At 33.7% G+C, this 19792-nt stretch overlaps 1 protein-coding gene across 1 annotated transcript in view; it reads right to left on the minus strand.

Moving 5' to 3' along the window:
- LOC108752897 overlaps positions 1–19792 on the minus strand; it is a 97921-nt gene that overhangs the window by 52409 nt on the left and 25720 nt on the right. Inside the window, exon 2 of the mRNA XM_018494078.1 lies at positions 540–685. Within this exon, the coding sequence (XP_018349580.1) occupies positions 540–684 (145 nt within the window). The 5' untranslated portion in view covers position 685. The remainder of the gene's footprint in view (positions 1–539; positions 686–19792) is intronic.

Here is a 19792-nt window from a genome sequence, read left to right on the forward strand (position 1 = left end):
TTTTTTTTTTCCACTCAAATTTAGTCTGCACTTTTTTTCAAATTTATATATTCGTTATTCGATAACAATTAAAATATAGCGCGTATAATTATTATTTATTATTGTATGTACATTAAGAGAAATTTCATATGTGCTGAAGAAGGATCCGTGGTCACGTTACGTTGTATTTAATAAATACAAAGAAATTTAGCTATTTATAAGTTTCTTTTTATGCTCGATCATTGACTTTTATACATAATTTGCTTTGCATAAAACGAGCGGACTATACTTTATTATTTATTACTTGTATATTAATAATACGTGAAATATAGTAATAACACATGATTATCTTTTTCTATAAAGATATAAAAATTGGAACAATAAATATATTGTTTATATGAAATATTAATTATTAGTGATAATAGTTTATCAGATACATCAATTTTTATTGTTGCTTGATTTTTCCTCTTACCTCTAAAAACAACTATTATATTGAAATATTTCATCACGGATAATGCCGTGGATTATATATAATAAAATACGTAATTTTTTTTACTTACTTGAGAGAAAAAGATCCTGGAGGGCCTGGGCTGCTTGGCAGAGGAGAGCCCACGTTTCTGCAGCAGCAAGTCCTGTGCCTCGCAGGGTAAGAACATCCCCTGCCACTACTGCGAGTCCTGGGCCCCCGGTCACATCTGTCGGCATTCTATAAGCAAGAAAATATTTTTACCTAGTATTTTATAATTTACTTTTAAATTAATTTATTGCATACTCGTGTATGTAGACTATACAAATATTCGATAAAAAATTAAATTACATATATTTTTATGTACATTATTAAAAATAAAAGTAAAATTTTTGAAACAAATAGAATTAACGATAAAATTTTATTTACGTAAAAATATGAAATGAAGATATACGATATAGAAATTTCAAATACTAGGACGACGATGTTTAGTTTTGTCTTATAGAACATGCGTAGAATCTGGGAAACAACACGATGGCAACGTGTTTCATAGCTCGTATCGCGAATAAACAAATGCAAACAAGCCGCGGTGTGTACATTGAAGGTATCGAGCTTGTTGCTTATTCAGTCCCGTTTATATTAGCTCCTTGGTTCGGTGTCGCCTTGACGCATCGAATGAGGCGAATGAAGAATTATTTTGTAAAGATTACTCAGATTTTTTTTTTCATCATATGTCTGAAAGTCTAAACGTGTAAACAGATACATAGATATACGTTTTCATTGCGATGAAAATGTATTACCTATTTATATGATGGAATCTCGTTTATATCAAAATAATATCTTTATTATCGGCGATTATTGCAGGTATAACTTTGGAAAACTCAATTCATTAAATTAGATAGAAATATACTTTTTACATAATTTTATTTTTTACATCATATTGCTTTTTCTATAAATTTCTATATGTATATTTGTACATTTCAAAGATAATTTCAAGAGAGAAAAATTATTATTATAAAATTCTTGTACAACTATTATTGCGTCGTAAAACTAAAATCATAACATTATGAAAACAGAAAAGAATACTAGTTTGTAGTATTTCGTAAATTTATATTTCCTTGATTAAAATTGTTTTATTTTTTTATTTTCTCTCTTTCTCATCCATGGAATATAAGAAGAGAGCACCGAGATATGCGCAGATGTACATAAAAACTCAGTTTTCTCACGGATTTATTTTAAATCAAATGTATGACGCGATTCTTCTCTGTCGTTGGGTTCATATATAAATTATAAATCTAACAACCACGCGAATTTTGACGTCATATGCACATCTCGAGGAACAACCATCAGATATACCGTCGTCAGAGAAAACAATAGATGTCAGTCCCGTTTTCCAACTACGTTCTCCTCCGCGACTGCTCTTTCAAGCAGAGTAATCGCTATCGTTATCTGCCTTTCTCTGTTTTCTCGCTGATTTCTGCTCGACCACATTTATGGGAAAGGGGACCTGTCTCCTACACATTTGTGCATCATAGGTCGTGTTTGGATTGCATCAAAATTTAATCCGCCACCCAATTATTGCGTCAAGCTGTTTAACATGAAAAGCAAATACATTCATTTACGTCTATTATATTTCAGTCTCATGAAAATCACAGAGGGCTTCACAATTTTAGTGGTAATTTCAAAATTATGTCTGTCTGAATTTAGTATAACTATGTTATAATGATTAATGAATAATAAAGAGAAGGTGATATATTAGTGTAGATATAATATATATATTATATATATGGCCTCTCTTAATATTTTCGGTATTAGATGGCGAATTCTAATGTTGTATAATTATAGAATTATTTGTTCAGTTACTCGTCGTTGTATTATAACGCTAATATTGTGTTTTTTTTTTGTGGCAATACATAATAGCCAGCGTTTACGTATTATAAGCATTTTCACTTTCAAGCATTACGAAATGTTTGTAAAGATATTTTAGTGTTTAATTATACATACTTCCTCATTCTTCTTACATCTAAGTTTATCATACGAATATACAATGAGTGCAAAAAGTATTCGTACAAGGAAAATTTTTATGAAAACTTATTTGTAAAAAATAAACATTAATTAGCAACTTTTATGTCTAACTTTCTCGTGAATAGTAATTATCTTTGTTTTGTTTGCCGTATACTTTCTCTAATCCAATAGAATAAACGTTCGCGTATTATATCGAAAAGTTCGATAAACAGCGAGCACACGCATGAAAGTTTTAGATTATTGGGTTTCTCACGAAACTAGATTGCAGATAGTTCAGAGTCGATATATTCGGTCCCGCAGGCGTGTTTCGGTCTCCTGTACTTTCTCGCACTTCTAACTTAGTCAGCTGCGATTGTCCTCTCTATTATGCGACAATCACGTCTGCAAGATTTCCGCTCGAAAAGCTATTCTTCGTTTTTCGTCGTCATTTGAAATCACGCAAAATATAGCTGCAGCAATTTCAATGAAGTTTTAATCTTCGGAGAAGTTTTCGATATATTTTATATTTTACAAATTGGCTAATAACAAAAAGTAATCGAAGCTGTAAATTGTCAAAGTATGTATTAACTGTCGATGTAATACTTCACTTTCGCGTGGACACGAAGAAAATCTTATCCTCGAGGTAAAACATCGCAAATCCTAGTTTTACGAGACGAACCACGTGAAAATTCTTTGACCGTTCTCAATTCGTTCGATTGGTATGACTTTAATTGTAATTTGTTCCGTTGCACGACGGCTGTCAATTTACAACGTATCTGTCTTTATTCGATCGAGCATGAATATTCGTTCCGTACTGACGTGTATCACGTAGTTATCGCCAGCATTTCCCTATTCGGCGTGTGCGCAATACTATACACGCTATTTCAACTATAACGTATGAACTTTATTCCATGAACGAAATTCTAAATCAAACATAATCAGCATAATGAAGCGAAGAAGGCGACATTCAGTAAAGGTGGGTCTTGGTGCCTAACAATATTTTTTGGTGCGAATTTAACAATTTTCAGCTTACGCAAACTGCGCACCGATTATTTGTCGAAACACAGTTTCAAAACCTAGACTAAACTGTACCCGAATTATGTATCAATAAAATTACCAAGTAATTTAATATTAACATCAAACATAATCTTTAAAATGTAATTTGTCTGTAATAATTAAACAATAATTAGAGAGATGTATTCTGATCGTACAATTGTCGCGGTTATTTATAGCATCGATGAACACCTCGATTAAGCCTTACGTTTCCAGACGATCCATTCCGCGATTGAGAACCATCTCGTATGTTGACATTGGCTTACGCGTCTCTAGATATCTTTCAATCGTTTTTAATCAATGAACCGTCGTGAAATATAGTGACTTGCGCGATGATGAATATCCAGGTTCGTGCATCCTACAGTTCAAAGTGTTAGATTGCATTGTGATGGAATTTATTGCGGATATTGCCTCGCGCATTCGCGTTGCAACATCAATCATATTTTCACCTTTACAATTACTGCAGGCTTTTAAATTGATATTTCATTATTGCCATCAATAATGACATGTATTGTTTTAAAATTTTTGTTAGAGTTAATTGATTTTAATTTAATTTTTATAGGTTTTTATATTGTTTACTCTTTTAACGAGCGTTTCCATGTTAAAATCGTTTTCTTGATTTATATATTATCTACAACTTATTTGAAGGTTGATCTCTTTAGTACTTTATACTCTAGCAAAGCTGTTTGTTTTTCCTGTGTAACGTTCTGATAATTAAATTCAGCTTTAAAAGTATAATTTAATGAAAAGAAAAGCGGAAAAAGAAAAGCGGATGCATACGTTGTTCTTTTTTCGATTAAAATGATCCAAAACTTTGTTGTTTGAAAGCTTTTCTCCATTTTTATCCGTGTCAACACTTGCCGAAAAGTTAGAGCGTCAGTTTGAAACTTTTGTTCTTCATTAATATCGCTGTTTGTGATCCTTTATGGCGTCATGTATCAAACTTGATTTCTCCCGGCGGCGAGCGCAAAGAAACTTTGCGGAAATATTAATTTTCCGTGACAAATATTCCATTTCGCGAAGCCGGGAACTGGTTTTCCGCGGAGTCAGCCGGCGCTAAAGGAAAATGTCGAGAGCAATTAACGAGCTAATTCGGATAACGGTGCCGAAGTCTTCGTCGTTGCTCAACGCGTAAAGTCAATTATTAAAGAGAAAGATCAATATTAACTTTGAGCTAGGCAAAATATTTTACTAAATACATCAACCAGGAAGGTATGGGGTTTAGAGGAAAGATTATGCAGGGATGGTTATCTAAGGAGATAGGCATTTTCAAATACTTGGTACAGACCGTTATGGCATGTGGGGCTAAAATATGGGGATAAGAGAAGAGGGAAAGTCTGGAGAAGATTACGCTGGATTATGTAAGATGGATTTTCGGTATAGATTTCTGCACGCCAAGGTATGTGATAATGAGAGAGCTTGCTATGGATAAACTGAGGTTAGGACGAGGAATAAGGGCCATAAAATACGAGAGGAGGATTAAGAAAACAGACAGATAGTATATTAAGGTGCTGTCGGAAAGAAAAGAAGGAATACAAGTGGGAGGATTTATAGAGAAAAGGAAGCTTTTGTAAAAAGAATGGATGGAGTATCGGAGCAGTGGAATTATTTAATGGGTATAATTACGAGAGTTTAGAAGAAGAAATAATTAAGAAGGAAAGAGATGCTTAATAAGGCAATAAGGGAAGATAACAGGTTAAGGATAGCGAGATACAATGAAAGGTATGAGAAGTTTGATGTAGGGAATAAAAGTTCCCTACATCACCCTAAATACGATTTTGAACACCCCTCGTATGTAGGAAAGGAAAATTTGACTAAGGTAGGAACAGAACAGGATGTAAGAAATGTAAATTTTGTAGAATAGAAACAGACTGCATGTGGAACGTTATGTTGATGAGTGTCAGAAGTAAGTAGCTGGTTTAAGGTACTAAGCGGGAACAGAAAGAAAATATGGAGTAGACTTTGGAGCAAGGAATTAAAAAAATGTGAGGTTCTAAGAAATTTGAAGAATGAAAAGGAAAAGGAGATTAGGTATGGATAAACGAGTGTGGTTAAGTTATATTTTTATTAAACCAAGTCCCTTCTTGGCAATGTAAGCTGAAGATAAATATTCTATTCTATTCTGCTAAGTACATCTTTATTTTTATTCGATGTTTTGTTAACGGATGTTTGTTTAATTTTGTCTTAATATATTTTTGAAACTGATTTTTTTGTAAGTTTGGAATTTGAAATGTTTTAATGTCGTAGAGCAATTATCGGCTTTTTTATTTTTTTGTGCAGTTTGTTGTAAGCATTATATTTATTTTTTTTTACAAGATTATAATTTTACCAAATATGCTATTTCTATCAAGCACATATGCAACTTGTGTTATATTTTATTCAATCATTCCAAGTATTAAGTTATTCTCGACATACAATGGGCAAACGCGCAACTATTCATGCAACTCGGTCACCTTTTATGCAATGCCCGAAGCAGAACAGCATTGAATTATGTAATATCGAATTCAGTCGCACAAGTTGAAAGAGGCAGCCTTGAGTGTTTTTGACAGACTTGATCATCCGATAACTGGTTCCAGCTAATCAGACGTGCATTGAATATTTCATTTACCCTTACATTTCATTGATTGGCGTTATTAATTTAATTTTCATCACTACCGTGTGCTGTTTCTAAACCGCCAAATTGTATTTTTCCGATGTCAGCACGGAAACATTTGCGAAAGACAGACAAATGCGCGCGTAATAACCTTGATACATCCGTTACGAGTGATCACGGAGGGTCGAGCGTTTAATTAGCGGACGAAATCAGTTAGCGATGACTGGCCACCATTTTGATTTCACGCGATTTAATCAGGGCGCCGATCAAATTGGCGCAGCGTGATCCACAATCATGCAGGAAGTCCCCAATCCACGTTCGTAATCGAATCAGCGTTGTGCATGCAACTTCGGCGATTTTCAAATCGAGAACGTCAATGGAACAATTTAATCGAGAAGCAGTCAAAAATATGATGCCTATATAACTGGCAGAGTAATCCAACCCGTGTGGAAAATCGATTTTCGACAAAACCGAACGGTTTTCATCGGCTATTCGTGAATCGCGCGGAAATCGGTGCTTACGATGCGTCTATCAGCGATCAGGGACGGTGTACGCACAATCTCGATCTACAAGTATGTCTGCCTGCCGATCGTACGCATTCCTATACCCACCTTACACATTGTCGATCGGTGCGTCATAGCGCGGCGACGTTCGCGCTGTGATGATCTCGTGCGGTGCGAAAGCATGCGCCCGAGTACCCGGCAGGTAGTAAACGAGGCAGGAGACCCCGACGAGGAACAGGAAAAACAGGAACACGAGGTCGAACATCAGCAGAGAGTTCAAGGTCATCAGCTGCATCGTGCGCGTACAACTTGCTCCACCATTACACGCGTGCACCCACGCACCAGCAAACCCGTCGACGTCTGCTATCACCAACACCAACACCACCACTCCACCACCACCACCACCACCACCACCACCACCTCCACCACCACTACCTTCTTACTTCATCGCGCGTCTCGACGTTCGACGTATTCCTGTTTGCACGAGTGAAACTTTTCACACGAGCGTCGACTTTTGGCGTCTTCGACTATGATAAAAGCGATCTCGCTCGGATTGCGAGCGCGCGGCGATCAGCAATTTTTTATGAGCATTTGTGTGAAATTGTATTACGTCATACATACATTTCGCGAGCTAAAGTTCATGAAAACATATCATGTTTGTGAATTGATACAAGAAAAAAAAAAATAGTACAGCTGCGCGAAAAAATTGGTTTGTATTTAAAATTGTATTTAAAAGAAAAATATCGGTTTTTGTTTCATTTGATTATATATTGCTGATATTTACTTTAAAATAAAACTCTTTGATGTATTAGTGCTTTTTATATACACACACCGTAACGGCAAGTTTAGCAGAGAGAGAGAGAGATTGATTGATCTTTATTAGCTTCAATAAGTTGCAATGTGTGATATAATCTGATATAATGCCTATTTATTAATTAGCCAAACCGTCAGACTTAAACATCCTATACATCTATATTGCACTCCTCATATATGGCGCTAGCGCTCTCTTTAAAGTTTTTTAGTCTTTTTTCCTTTTTTATTTTATTAGATAAATTGTTGTACATTTTAAATCCATCATTCAACAACATTCTTTGTTCCTCTCTAGTTTTAGAGAGAGAGAGAGAGAACAATTAATCACATCTTTTAGAGAGAGAGAGAGAAAGAGAGGGCGGGGGGAGAGAGAGAGAACAATTAATTGATAATTAAAAGTGTACTGAAACAATGAGATGAGATAAAGGTTGTACGATGGTTTTTTATTTCTTATTTTACAATGGAGAGTTTTGGAAACCTTTTTGAAAATCGACTTGCGGCAAAATCGACGATGGCGAGAACATGCCGGCACGGCCGTGATAATTGAATTTCTCACGAATTATTATCGGAAGTTATCAAAGCCAGCGGCGCCAGAATTGTCGAGTCGCCCGTACTCCCGTCGATAGGAATGTACGTGGCGATATCAACGATTATAGATAGTATTTTCGTACAGAAATGAGCGCGGAATAATTAGCCTCATTATCGATTCCATTTATCTACGCGCATTCCGCCACTCACACAGCGATCTGCGTCATTTCAATGGAATTATCATTGATTCCTTTGATTCATGTGGAATCCGCGTGCAATCCGTTTCATTCCGCGCAAGTCTCGACGGCAATCATAATTAATGATAATTTAATAAAGATGAGTTGTAAGAACTTGTTAAATTCATTGTAGGTCTTTTTTTTTGGTTTTCCTTTATTTATCAATAGTTTCATTATAATAACATTTATAAAATAAATGTGTTATTATAATAAAATGTCTTTGATCCGCGAATGTTGACATTTTTTTCTTTTTAATGGGACACAACTGGGATAATTAATCCTTATTTTTTCTGTACTCAGACAAAAACATATATAGTGATAGCAATTATGAAGGTGACAACAATACAAGTTTTATATGCAGAATTAATGTACACATATAGTTGAATATATTTTACAGTTATTACAACTATAAAATAGTTTATTCAATTATATATATGTACAGTAATTAAATATACATTGCTCTCTTACTTTAAAAATGATAATTAAAAAAATGATAATTTCAAATTATCAAAAGTGAATTAATTTAACTTCATAAAAAATCATCAAAATTGTCATAACTCAAAAAAAATTTTTTTTAATTTTTATAATTTAAAAAGGATTTTTTTTATGAACTGAGAGAAAGAGAGAGAGAGAGAGAGAGAGAGAGAGAGAGAGAGAGAGAAATGACAAAAATGATATTTGATTATGTTAAAAATATATTCTTTTTATTAATATTATTTGATTAATCAACATTTTTCTGTCAAGTTGAAAAATAGGTTTTTTTTCTGGGAAACGTTTAATTTTTTTAGTTGTTTTGACGTAAGAGAACTTTTTACTATCTTTATAGTTGCTACTATTATTTCTTTCTCTAAGTATGCAATTCCATTAACTGGATTTATTCGAACGAATTTTAACATTTTCATCTAACGCGTCATCGACTTTATTTTAATCTCTGTTCATTGATTGCATACTCGACTATGAACATATGAGTTTTACCTCGAAATAATTGCCACTAGATCCTCTCGAGGAAGGGCAACTCGAAAATCAGTTAAACGTATATCTGAAAGAGACAGAAGAATCCTACGACCTTCCTAAACACAATAGCCACGAGCTATTGGTTGCAGCGTTAGCAATACGACGGAAAGAGAAACGGTTTAAGCACAGAAGACGCGTGACACAAGCAGACCGATCGATTGACGAATCGCAATTCTGCACTCGAAGCATAATCCACGTCGAGAAGATAGGTACTTAGAAATCGTGGAGTGCACTTTACGGAACGAAACGCAGAATGAGGCAACATTACTTGCATTCAACAAGATTTGCGAAGAAATTATATCGTTTATATTTTATATAAGTAATTGAGTAGAGGATATATTTTAATTTTTTTCATTTGCGAGATTTTTCATCTGAGGAGGATTATTTTTTGAATTTAATTTAGGTCTTTTTTTTTTTATTGAATGGCCAATCACGGATAAAAGAGATTACCCGCATCGGAGTATCCGCACGTACACGGCCGAGTGATTTTCCAGTTACGCAAATTTTCCAGTATCCGCCGGTCCATTCAGTCGGTCTCGCCAACGCGACGCGTCGACTACCGGCGGAAATTTACGGGATGACATAATTTCCGTGCGGCCCGGTGCTCGCCCAAAAAGGCGAGCCCCATCTTTGTGTCAGTCGCCCGTCCGATCGTTGAATTGATCCGAGAAAATTCATAAATCATCGACTGCGGAAATGTGAAGGTCAGGTAGATCGATATGGCAAGCTATTTCGAATTCTCTACCTTCAATACTATATTTTTCACGTTGCACTTGTTATCGCTCGTCGCAAATTTTCACAAATCAGTAATATTTATTATGTATCTTGATAAGCTTCAAGAGATAAATTTACACAATTTTTATTTTTATTTCAATTATTATAGTTATACATCAATATAACCAAACGTTAATTGCCTCGATTCTAATTTGCCTTTAACTTTTTTGCAACGGATTTATTACCGATTGTTAAGGATTTTCATGCAACAGAAATGTTTGCGAAAAAGACTGTCGGAACTCACAAACGAGTTTATGAAAATTGTCTTTTTTTAATATTTTCTTTGTCACTATAATTAAATCTGTCTAGCCTTAAGTCTTTAGGTACCTTTAAACAATGTAATACCTTTCGTAATTTACAAAATGGAAAAGTAGCAATCGAGTCGCACTTCAAAGCGGCTCAGAAGTACTATTAAGTAAGGACGGTAAGTCAGGGACAAGCATAAAGGGGAACAGAAAATAAATCTACCTCTCTTTGCCAATGACGACAGTCTTTCGAGGAAATAAAAGAAGTAATAAAATTATTCCATCAGTGGATTTAACTTTTCTCCAGGACTTAATCCGCGTAGATCAGACGGAGCATTCTTAATTTGAATCTTCTTTCCAAGAGGAACAGCTTTCGTCTTTCTGTGCGACTGTTCAAAATCCGAAGATTTCCTCACGAAGAAGATTCGTGATATCGGTATTGCGTTTGAACGATAAACATGAGAAGCGAAAACGGGAAATGTCATGTGTGTTCGCCAGCTGTTGCGTATTTTAAAGTTTTAAAGCATGACGCGCGTGTTTCACGGTGTGACACGTGCTACGTTGCATAGCATCTCGATAAATGGGCCACTGCTATGCGACAGAATAGATTGCGTTATAATATTCGAAAATGATGGTCCCTATCCTCAATATCAGCCTATCAATTCCCTTGTTTACGGAAAAGGAAAACAGGATGGTTAATCCTAGAACTATTGGTCACGAAAAGACGTACCTTTTCTCAAAGCTTTCCGAAATTATATTTGTTAAAAGTTATTAAGGAAACTTTTGAATGTCTGTTATTATTCTTAAAAATATAAAATTCAAATTCTCTAAAATATAACGTGATGATTATGTTTAAAAAGAAAATATATGTATAATATTATGGAAGACCAATTGCATTATCGCAGACTGCTATGTCGAAGGTATATAACGGTTTTTGCATACTTTTTTAGATTATTTTTAGTATAAAAATAAATAGATAGCGTAGATGATTTATTATGATAAATTTTGCTGCGATATATTGTTGTGATAACTCGTATTAAGATGTCAGTCTACTGAATTTAACGTTATTCATTGGATGATTAATACATCGCAATGACACGTAGAATACCGCTACTGGACAATTATGCTTGATCGAGTGCAGAAGTAAAATCTTCTTATCGTTTCTTAATGTTGATTTTTACATCGGAGACGTTTACGTGCGCGTTGGACCGTGCATGTCCAACATAAATGTACTTAACGAAAAGAGAAAGTCATTCGTGTAAATATAAGTGCAGTTCTATAACGGCGTTCATTTGAAGCTAAACCGGAAATCTTTTATTTCTATTGGAATTTATTTAATGTACCGAGAAAGTGGATTAATTTTCTCAGTAATAATAATGTGTCCTTAAATGCATTTTCTTCGCCGGCGCGAATTCTCGCAAGTTCAACGCAACGTTCCAATAGTTTCTCTCCTTCCCGCCTTTCGTGACGGGAATATTTCGAACCGATAGAATTCCAGTGGGATTTATGCTAATTTCAAGATCAGGTACGGCATAGATTGTGTGGTAAATGACGTGTGAAAGGACTAGATAGAAAACGTTGTAATGTACGATATTGGGTTTTGCAGCAAACGCGGCTTTAAAGCGCGCGAAAATAGGACGAATAACAGCGACCGATGATACCTGATGAAAAGGTGCCCCGGCGGCATCCTCCTTTTTTTTTTTCCTTTTTCCCTACTTTTCCCACTTCTCGAAGAAATTCGCTGGATATCGAACAAAAGTGGAGGGACGAAGGATGAGTACAGAATCGTTTACGTCGCTGCTGAGTAGTTGCGACAGATATAGACCGCGAGATAAACGACGTATTACCGGTATAAAGCAACTTCCTCGACGCACGGCGACAGCTATACCTGTCAGCGTGATGTACCACTGCACTCGTATCTTTCCCATAGCCTCTTTTCTCGATCCAATTCAACGAATCTGTGGAGTAGGTACGTGCGTTACACAAAGCATGGGATATGCGGTAGAACGTGTACGTGGGATACGATGAGATCGCGCCAATACCGAAACGTGAAAATACGACCAAAATCTCAGAAAAAAGAGCAAAAGCGGAAAAAGAATGAATTGACTTGAATGCTTTGAAAGCGAATTGAATTTTCGTGAAATTTCAATATTGTATACGTAACGTGTAACGTATATGGATAAATTGGATAATAACGCTGTTCGATGTGAAGTCACTTTTTTCTCTCCGAAGTGCCATATTCCGAAGATTCTTTTGTACTGAACACGATACCGTTGATGGAATTTGCGTAGCACGTCGAGATTTTAAGTAAATCGAGGCGAAAATGGGTAAAGATGACGATTCCAGCGATTTTGGCGATTTTCAATATTTTTTAGCAAAACAAAATCTTTTTCTAAATAAAGACCACAGCATCTAAAAATATAATTCAAAATCTTTTGAAATAAATGTTAATTCTTGATCATACAATGAAAATCGAAATTGCCATTTTTTGTCCACTTTATCTGAATTTACTCAAAATCTTGGCATGCTACGCAGTTCTATCAACGGTATCGTGTTGGACACAAAAAATATCCTTCAGGGTATGGCATTTCAAAGAGAAAAAAAGCAATTTTTGTTAAATCGTGTAATTATGAAGAAAGTTCAAAATTCAGACAGTCATAACTGAATAAAAATAAGCTGTACGATTATGAGCTAAAATTTATTTAAAAGCTCTTAATGTGTGCAATTATATATTTTTAAATACCGTAGATTTTATTTAGAAACCATTTTTTTGCCATTAAAAAATGTTGAAAATTGTCATGAACGCGTTACGTATTATAATATTTCGGAGAGAATTTGAATATATATTGGACAATGTAACGGACAATGTAACTTCATTGAAATAATATGTGTATATAAATATAGATTTATTTTTTTATGTTCCTTTTTGAAATTATGACAATGAGCATCGTAATTTTATTTGTCGGCAAAATTGTCTGAACTATTGCTGAAGCAAAAATCCAATCGGCCATAATCGGATCGACGTGATATCGGATATGTAAACACGAATTTCCCCTCTCTCCCTTGATTACCTAATATTCCATCATTTGTAACGATGCGGCAATCGCATATTCATTAGGTGCATTGCATTTATCTCGCACCTTGTGTGTAATCATTGCATTACAGCGCAGCTGTTGAATTTGATACCAATTGATCGTGATTCTAGCGATCTAATTTGATAATTTGATGCGCATCATGTGCGAAAAGTTATGTGCTTTACGCGCGTGACGACACGTGCGTTGACTTTGATTTTGTCGTTTAATGGACCATTCAATTTTCACGACGTGACGCGACGGTCCAGTTTGGATTTTATTAAACGGCTTTCTGATGGTCATGTTTTTCTTTCTTCTTCTGGCTTTCGGTTCTTACGCTTCGGTGAGTCTACGTCCGACAAACACGCGTCGGCGATAAAAGCAGCGTTTTCCGCAGCTGAGATTTTTCTTGAGAGCGATGGTAACACGACGCTCTTTTTCTGAACTTTAAAATATTTCCGCCAAAATAAATCCGTGGATTTTGTACTTTTCATCGCACAGATCAGATTGGATTATTACTCACTTATGCTAATCTGCATGAGAAAAGTGTTTGATTTAATTTTAAACAAAATCTGTTAATATTGCGCTAATTCTATATTATACGACTATAGGTAATAAAAATATAATTGAAAAAAATGTTATTTATCGGCAGAGATCAAATATCATCTTTTAACTTTATAAACATTTTTTATCGAAAAGTTATATAAAATCAGATTTACATAAAAAGAAAAATTACAACAAATATATACAATAATATAATTTAAGCTTGGTTGTGAATAATTTAATTTGTAATTTAATTTTTCTTCTCCCTTTCTTTTTTTAAAAACTTAACACGCATTGAATACGTAAAAACTTTCGGTAGAGTACACAAAAGGGATCCAGTATAAATTTGTCCACGATAAAATTATTCTCGATCATAGCACGATGAAATTTTCAACTTTTCACTGGAGAAGAAATTACGCTCGATGGCATTCTTGAAAGGCAGATTGACATTAAGGAATATAACAAGAAAATTTTCATATGAGACGCCCGGTCTCTTCGCGTCGCGATTAAATGCACGAGCACAAGTGGCTGACGTACGCGGTGCGCGAACGCGTTAAACGAACCGCGACGTCATAATTTCCAGCGGATCGCGATAATTTAATTTCGCCGGAATGAAAGATAGCGCGCCTTCACAAAGTAGACCGACCTTGCGCGAGGAATTACGTCGTTCATTCGCGCCGGGCGTGTGAGACCCCCGGCGTTCCATAAGTCGCTAAACTGGGAAGCAACCCGAATTCCTTATCGAATTTCCAGTACATTATTCCTCATGGAAAATTACAATTCGTATAGCAGAAATATGAATCATATTAATGGTTTATAATAGAACGACAGAAATTACTGGTAGCATCGACAATGTGCGCGAACACGAAATAGAATAACTTTAGGAACAGCTGTCATGACGTAAGTACATGTGTGAGTTTAGCGTACTATTACATACATATTTGCTATAGAGAAATACGAGAGAAACTATATTTTAATTTTTACAAATTTTGTAATTATTTATACTAAAATTTGTGAGATCAGTCTATTTAAAAAAAGTACCTCATTTTTTTAATCTAAATTAAACTATTATTAATTCCTTTTTATTTAAAATGAGCGATTAATTCTTTTTCGGCATGCTTTTTATGCACGTAAATTGTCTGCGATTTGATCTTTTATTTTGTTTGTGAAGTGCTATTCTGCTGTCTAATATACATACACATATACTCGTATGTTCAAAATCAATAAAATAGATTTTATTTTTTATTCCGACGTTGAACTGGCAACAAATCATGTTTCACGTGAGAATATTTTTCTTTGCTTTGCGTCACAATCAACTTGCAATGAAATTTTTATTTTAATGTTTTTCACGTCATAATTGGCTTGATAATTAATTCGAAATAACGAATTTTCTCTTATAAATTACACATTTTCTTCTCGATAAAAATCGAACGAACGTCCGCGATGCGAGCGTAGTGCAGCAATAATCTTTCCTTCCGCTTTTATTTACTTTTAGAATCTTTTATCGGTTCCTCTCAGTTTCTAACACGGCTGCAAATTGAATTTCTTACTAACGTGGAATTCATTCTGTCGTCATGGCTATGTATCGCTTTTGTCAGCTGTTTCTATATTACGTGCTTTTTCATCGGATTATGCTGATAAAGTCTCAGCCTCCTAAATTCGATATTTTAGATTCTGATTGTATCAAAAAACCTATTTCAGAATAATTAATGATGAAAACTTGTCGGAAATTTATCCATATTTCTCTCAGACGATTTTTATGTATAATATACACAACCGTAACTCATTAAGGAAAGGAGTTGAAAGAAGTCTGGCGTCTCGTGTGGGATTAAAAGACCAAAAAAGAGTAAAAGAATGGAAACTCGTGCAAATTGCGCGCAATGGCGTAACCATGTACATACATCACTAAAAAAGCGAATTGAGCCTTCCAAGTAGAAGTTAGCCAGTCTGGGATACAAATTTTAATTTATACGAAGAATGTCTATTCGTACAGACATTTCTCCTGACTTGCTAAATATCATAGCAGTTCTTACTTTCCTTTATTTTCTTTTAAGCATTTGTTGAAAGAAAAGGGTCTACGACTACCGATAGAAAATAATACAGCGTGTCGATGTTTTTGCTTAATTGCGCGTGAACCTTTATCGAGAAAAATGGAAGAGACGTTACGATGTTTCCGGTTACGAGGGTTGTGCAGAGTGGATGGGAATTTAGGAGAATCGCCTTCCATAGTAATCGTCCTCTGCGGAAATAGTGTGATTTATAGAAGAGCTTTCTATATTCGAGGGTAACATGCTGCAAAAATTATTTTATCATTTTACCCCGAAGGAGTTCTTTCTTCAGAGAAACGAAATATTAATATTATTATTTAATTAATTTTCCTTATCTCACTATATAGAAGACCGTAACACGTGCATTTAGATTACGCGGAAAAACGCAGGGCCATATGAGCTTTTCTTTTTCCTTTGACCAACTAAAAATAACCTGCTCATTACCGTCATTAATAAATAACCATAATTAATATGAATTTTAATATAAAAAGGTTGATTATTTTTACGTTAAATAATTGTTGAAAACGCGAGATTAAACAAGTTGGAACGTAATTGTAGAAGTTAGTAATTTTATTTTAGAAATGCCGAGCGAGATAGATAATTTTTATTCATTGTACAACCTTTGAAAATGTTTGAAGAAGGTAAATTGTACATGAAAGCCCTTTGCTGTTATGTACGAAAATGACAGGAAATGATTATGCTCTTAGCGACTTATATCAGGAAGTAAATATCAGGATATCGTCGTCACATTGCTCTTCGTGACGATTCATCTTTTCTTGAAGAGAATGACTCGCGAATGGTAGAAAATGAATAGTATGAGAAAATAAAAAAGATTTGAGTTTGGAAGAGAGAGTATTTATGTTCTGAATGCGAGTTTATCTTTCGTCTTTTTATACATAATTATAGATATTTTATCATAGTTTGACATTAAATTTATTTAATAAATTAATTACAATAGTTTCATAAATATAATGTTATTATTTTTAGTTTCTAGAATCAAAGTTTCGACGAAAATAACGTAATCTTTTGTAGCTCTTAATTATGGATTTATTTCTTTTTTACGAAAGAATTAAGTTTGGAGAGAAAAAAGCAAGCTTCTTTGGTCATTTTTCTCATTTTTATAGTTTTAATAATACATTGCAGTCGGACAAAAGAAACTTAAAGAATTATGAAGAAAACCGTATACTCTACTTTGGAAATGTATTTATAAAGGATTAAATAACATCATCGAATTTGGTTTCTTGAAGCTAGATGAAATCTTTGTCACCGCGTAGGTATATAATAGTGAAACATGATGAAAGAAAAAGGAGGATAATTCTTTCTACTGGAGCTTCATTAGGAACGCAATCGACTTGCCGGTTTTAATGAGGTATGACGACCAATGAGGTCGCGAACGAAGAGCTTCCGTTAACAGACATCTATTTACTTCCTTTGTAGCAGTTTGCAAATTATACAATTGCATTAATAATCTTGTTTCTCCTTGAAAAACCTTTGATGTTTTCAGAATCATTCAGAATTTTTTTATGCCATCTATGCGAATTTGTCTATGAAATTTATTGATGTCCTAGCAAAAATGTCATATGCACAATTGTAAAGAGAAAGTCGCGGAAAAAACATTTTTTACATGCAAATTAAAGCATATATTTACATTTGCAAAATGGTTTATTTGCAATATGCTGTTAATAAAATTTTTAATTTAATAAAATTTAATAAAATTTTTAATTTTATTTTTTCACTGCCCTTCTCACACAAGAGCCCAATTACTTGTTTTAATTAATTAATTACGACCCCTTTCATTTTGTATAAATGGTAGTATTCAGTAGTGTTTAAATAATAACATTGTTGAAAATACGAATGTGTCCAGTCAATGAATCAACATGTCCAAAGCAAGTCGTATGCGAAACACCATTACGAAAGTTTAATGTTATTATTTCATATGTTTGGGTCATAGAGAGGTTGTATACGAGATTATGTTACATCGAATTAGCGAACAGAAAACAACTCTTTTACACTATTGTTGTTACAATCGATACGAATATCGCCAATATACAAAATTTTAATATTATTAGTCAATATAATTCGTATGTTTAATTTGCTCAATAATATGAATCGAGATAAATTAAAATCCAAATTGCCGACATTAATTTCATTAATGTTGCTGTACGAGAAAGGGAGTTTCTTAAAGGAAATTGCACGATGAAATATTAATATTACTAGCTGTAATATTGATTATGTCGAAGTATAATGCGTTTGCATGAAACTGATTAAAGTTAAAGAACAAAGGAAGAATTTAGCGTAACAAACATACCACTGCTTCTCGATCGCATAATCCTATTTTCTCCCATTTTTACTCATCATTATATTATGAATTTACTTTTACAATTCCGCTAGATATTATTTTTATAAAAATGGTAAACGTGATGAATGTCAGATTTAACAAATCTAAACGATTTTTTTATGATTTACGAAAAAAAGAGTTACAAAAATTTATTTTTTTGATCATTAATATCAGATTATCAAATTTCTTTGTTTTATTTATCATTATATTATATCATAAATTATGAGGAACATCGAGGCTTGTTGACACAATTTTTCACAATTTCGGTACTAGATTTTTTTTAAACAAATAATTATTATGATTAAAAATACTAATATGATAGAGAGAACTTTTTCTACAATTCGTATCTAGTAATGGTTCTATACACCGTACAATTTCTTTGCAACTGCATAAATGAAATACGAACATGCAACATTTTTTTTGTAGTGAACTTGACCCAATATATTGTAGAATAAATTGACGTACATATCACGATATTAGTTGCCTCTATGATAGACTCTATATTAAATTAACAGAAAAAGTAAAAGAAATAAAAACTAAATAGTAAATGTGTACTTCTTATTAAAAATTGTATCTTTTTAAGTTATTTTGTAATAATCAGATAACAAAATGTTGTTTAATATCGAAATGCAGAAAAGCAAATATAATTATTTTAGTTCTACCTTATTTTATTATAAAAATATCAAATATAAAGTGTTTTGTCAGAGTTAAGTTGTAAATGTTCACACATGCATACAGCATGTCAACTTAACTCTTTTTTATATATGAGCCGTATCCCATCCCTGGACACATCTGATTTTTATCATTTTATTATAATAAATTATCATTGTTACTCAAAATAACATGTCGTATACTATTGGGCACTTTTCTTTTAACTAATAATACATTACTTAGATGTGCTTTTTCAAGCTGAAGGATATGAAAAGAAAGCTTAAGAAATTATGAAATGCTCAAGAGTTTACTAATTTGTATTAATATCCGTCATTTAAATATATATTTTCGATGTTATTTTTACGCAGTTCTTTCTATTTTTCCGATATTTTCTGCAGTTTCACACCCATGCATCCTCCGCGATTACCGGGATCTACATTCTATTGCATGAACATTGCGTAGGAGTGCTGTCAGTTGTGTGATATTACGAAAATATTGTGCGGTTGCAGTATGATAGATACATACATTCATCCGGTTTTATCACGCCCGCGCATTATTTTGGACTTCTAGTGAAGAATCGTTCACTTATGTATAATGACGCTGAACTGTGAACTTTGTGCTGAGAAACTTTAATATAGTCTGTAGTAGACATGAAGCCGAAAATAATATAATTTGAATGATGAAAATGTCTATAGTCGATGTTAACTCGCGTGAACAGAATTTAGTCATAATTGTTGAAATTGTAGCTTCTTCAATTTCCTTTTTAATTTAAATAATTTTTGTGATACATATGTATAAATTAATGGCATATATAAAATAAAGAAAAAACAGTAATTATATACAATCTCTGCAAATTTTATGTTAATCAATTATTAGATCATATATCTTTTATTGTTCCTTTTCTTTTCCAAGATGAAAGATGGCCTTTGTTAATTT

Source organism: Trachymyrmex septentrionalis, unplaced genomic scaffold, assembly GCF_001594115.1.
Source record: "Trachymyrmex septentrionalis isolate Tsep2-gDNA-1 unplaced genomic scaffold, Tsep1.0 scaffold62, whole genome shotgun sequence".
Taxonomy (NCBI): domain Eukaryota; kingdom Metazoa; phylum Arthropoda; class Insecta; order Hymenoptera; family Formicidae; genus Trachymyrmex; species Trachymyrmex septentrionalis.